The sequence below is a fragment of the Nannospalax galili genome, unplaced genomic scaffold, assembly GCF_000622305.1.
Source record: "Nannospalax galili isolate Female #2095 unplaced genomic scaffold, S.galili_v1.0 scaffold638, whole genome shotgun sequence".
In the NCBI taxonomy this organism is placed as follows: domain Eukaryota; kingdom Metazoa; phylum Chordata; class Mammalia; order Rodentia; family Spalacidae; genus Nannospalax; species Nannospalax galili.
The window spans coordinates 41,454-43,795 of NW_008341884.1; the positions used below are offsets into that span (position 1 = coordinate 41,454).

Below are 2,342 nucleotides of genomic sequence, written 5' to 3' on the forward strand. Positions count from 1 at the left end.
CAGACAAACCCAGGGCCCTGTGCATTCTAGCCAAGCATGAGTCACATTCCCAGACCTTGGTGTTTTGAGACAAAGTCTTGCTTTGTAGCTTGAGCTGGTCTTGAACTCAGGCTCCTTCTGGCGCCTCCCACCCACTGGGACTGCTGTTCCGCCTTGAACTCTTAGACCAGGGTTTTTTTTTTTTTTTTTTTTTTTTTTTTTTTTGTCTTTTTGAGACAAGGTCTCCTTGTAGCCTCAGCTGGCCTGGAACTAGACAAGGTTTTTTTAAGGACGACTGTAGGTAGCACCGCTATAGCAAGGATGTGTTCTCAAAGTTCCTTCCAGCTTTACTCCAGCAATCCAAAATCCAAGTAAATGTTAGTAGTGCTTTGCATGTTTGGGGTTTTGTGTGGCTAATTTTTTTTTAGTCTGGGGAAGAGGGAGAAATGACCTTTGCCGTCTGGCTTCGCTCACAGATACAAGAAGGCGGAGGAAAGGGAGCCTCTCCTCGCTGCCATGCAGGTATTTCTGCCGAGGATTCAGCAGCAAATTGTGCAGCTGCTCCCTGACGCCTCCCACCACTCTGTGTTGCTGCAGAAGCAGGTTCTGAAAATCTTCTATGCGCTGGTTCAGGTTGGTTCTGCTGCGGAGAGACGGAGTCTTGCGTTGGCGCCTGCCGGGTGGAAGTGCTCAGCGCACTCCTGCGCTCTGAGGGGAATCAGGCCCACCGGAGCCAACTTAGTTGGTCCCGATCTCTGGGTGTCTGGGCTGCCTCTCAAGGTTTAAAGTCCCACGTCATCGATAACCAGGGCTTTACTTGATCTCAAACTCAAACTTAGAATCAAAGCACCTGTCTATGGGGTAAGTGTAATTATGAGAGACGAGGAAGGCCGGGATGCACATTGATGACTTTAAGCCAGCACAGGAAGCTGAATGGCTCGTCCCTTGATTTAATTGACTCCCTTCTCATGTGGGAAGTGTAAGGACTAAAATGGTGCTTAAAAATAATTAAGAGATAGAGACAGAATGTCTTTAAAATGCAAGAATGTTTAACCTTGAATCCATGAAAGACTTGGGTAAATAATTTCGGCCTGGGAGGAAGAATCCTGGTCAGCCTGACTGAATGGATCAAAGCTCTGCTCTGTGCTCTCTGGGTACTTTCTCCTGATAGGAAGAAAGTTCGGTTGAGCTTGGGTGTCTCTGGACGGGCTTCAGCACATTTCTCTTCAGTACAGAGTTAGAGGTGTAATAATAGTCCCCTCTCTCAAGCTTAAAAAAAACTAATCAGCTAATTGAGACAAGGTCTCGCTTATGTAGCCCTGGCTGACCTTGCAATCACAGAGATCTGCTTGCCTGAGTTTTTTGTACCCTCTTTATGTACTTGGTTCATCAAGAGGGAAAGATCTCTTAGGTGCATAAAAAAACTAATGAAAACCCTTCAGTGTTTTTTTTGACCATTTTAGCAATCTATTAATATGGTGATGTACCCCCCAAAACATCGTGAAGTAAAAGAGACTGGCTGGCTCCCGAGGAGTTAACTGTCTGGTGCCCAGTGTGGGTGTGGGGGTGTCAGCACTACTTCCTGCCAGCCTGGATCTCACCCTCCTGCAGAGCACAGAAAATAAAGTATGAGCTTTCTCAGTCTTTTAAGTGTTTTTTGGAGGCAGTCCCACTATGTGGCCCAGGCTGGTCTTGGGCTCATGGCAATCCTTCTGCCCCAGCCTCCTGAGTGCTAGAATTCCCTGTCTGAGCCACCAGGCCCCCCCAATGTGATTTTCTTTTCTTTTTTTTTTTTTTTTTTGATACACAATGTTATTTATTTTACATGGGTAGAAGAGACATGGACAGAAATAAACTAGTGTGAGAGAAAAAGAGAAGGGGGGAGAAAGGGATGGGTGCAGAGGTCAAGAACGGTCAGCACATATGCTATATTCGAAAGGAGTTAGCTGTGAAACTGAAAATTAGGTACAATGAATACACTTCACTAAATACTAAAACATACACACACACACACACACACTGTATAGCAGGAGCTGGAGAGGTGACTCACTAGTGAGGAGCACTAGGTGCTCTTGCAAAGGACCCTAATTCAGCTTCCACAACCCATATGATGGCCAACAACTGTCCAAACTCCACTTCCAGGGAATCCAACACCCTCCTCTGGCCTCCGCAGACACTGAAGGCATATGGTACACTTACATACATTCAGGCACACACTGATGCACATAGAATAAAAACAAATCAATTAAAATATATTTATACCAAATGCTAAATTTCTTAGAGAAACTGAGAATGGGTTTCAAAGGTAACTTTAAACAGGCAGCCCCTTTCCTGGGATCCAGCTTTGAGTTACATCTCGGTTT

The 2,342-nt window shown here is 45.5% G+C and overlaps 1 protein-coding gene across 2 annotated transcripts in view; it reads left to right on the top strand.

The window, feature by feature from the left end:
- The window catches only part of Ipo8 (importin 8), a 72,338-nt gene that overhangs the window by 21,135 nt on the left and 48,861 nt on the right, over window positions 1-2,342 (top strand). For both annotated transcript variants that reach the window (XM_008837611.3, XM_029565642.1), the window contains exon 5: window positions 456-612. In XM_008837611.3, the coding sequence (XP_008835833.1) occupies window positions 456-612 (157 nt within the window). The remainder of the gene's footprint in view (window positions 1-455; window positions 613-2,342) is intronic.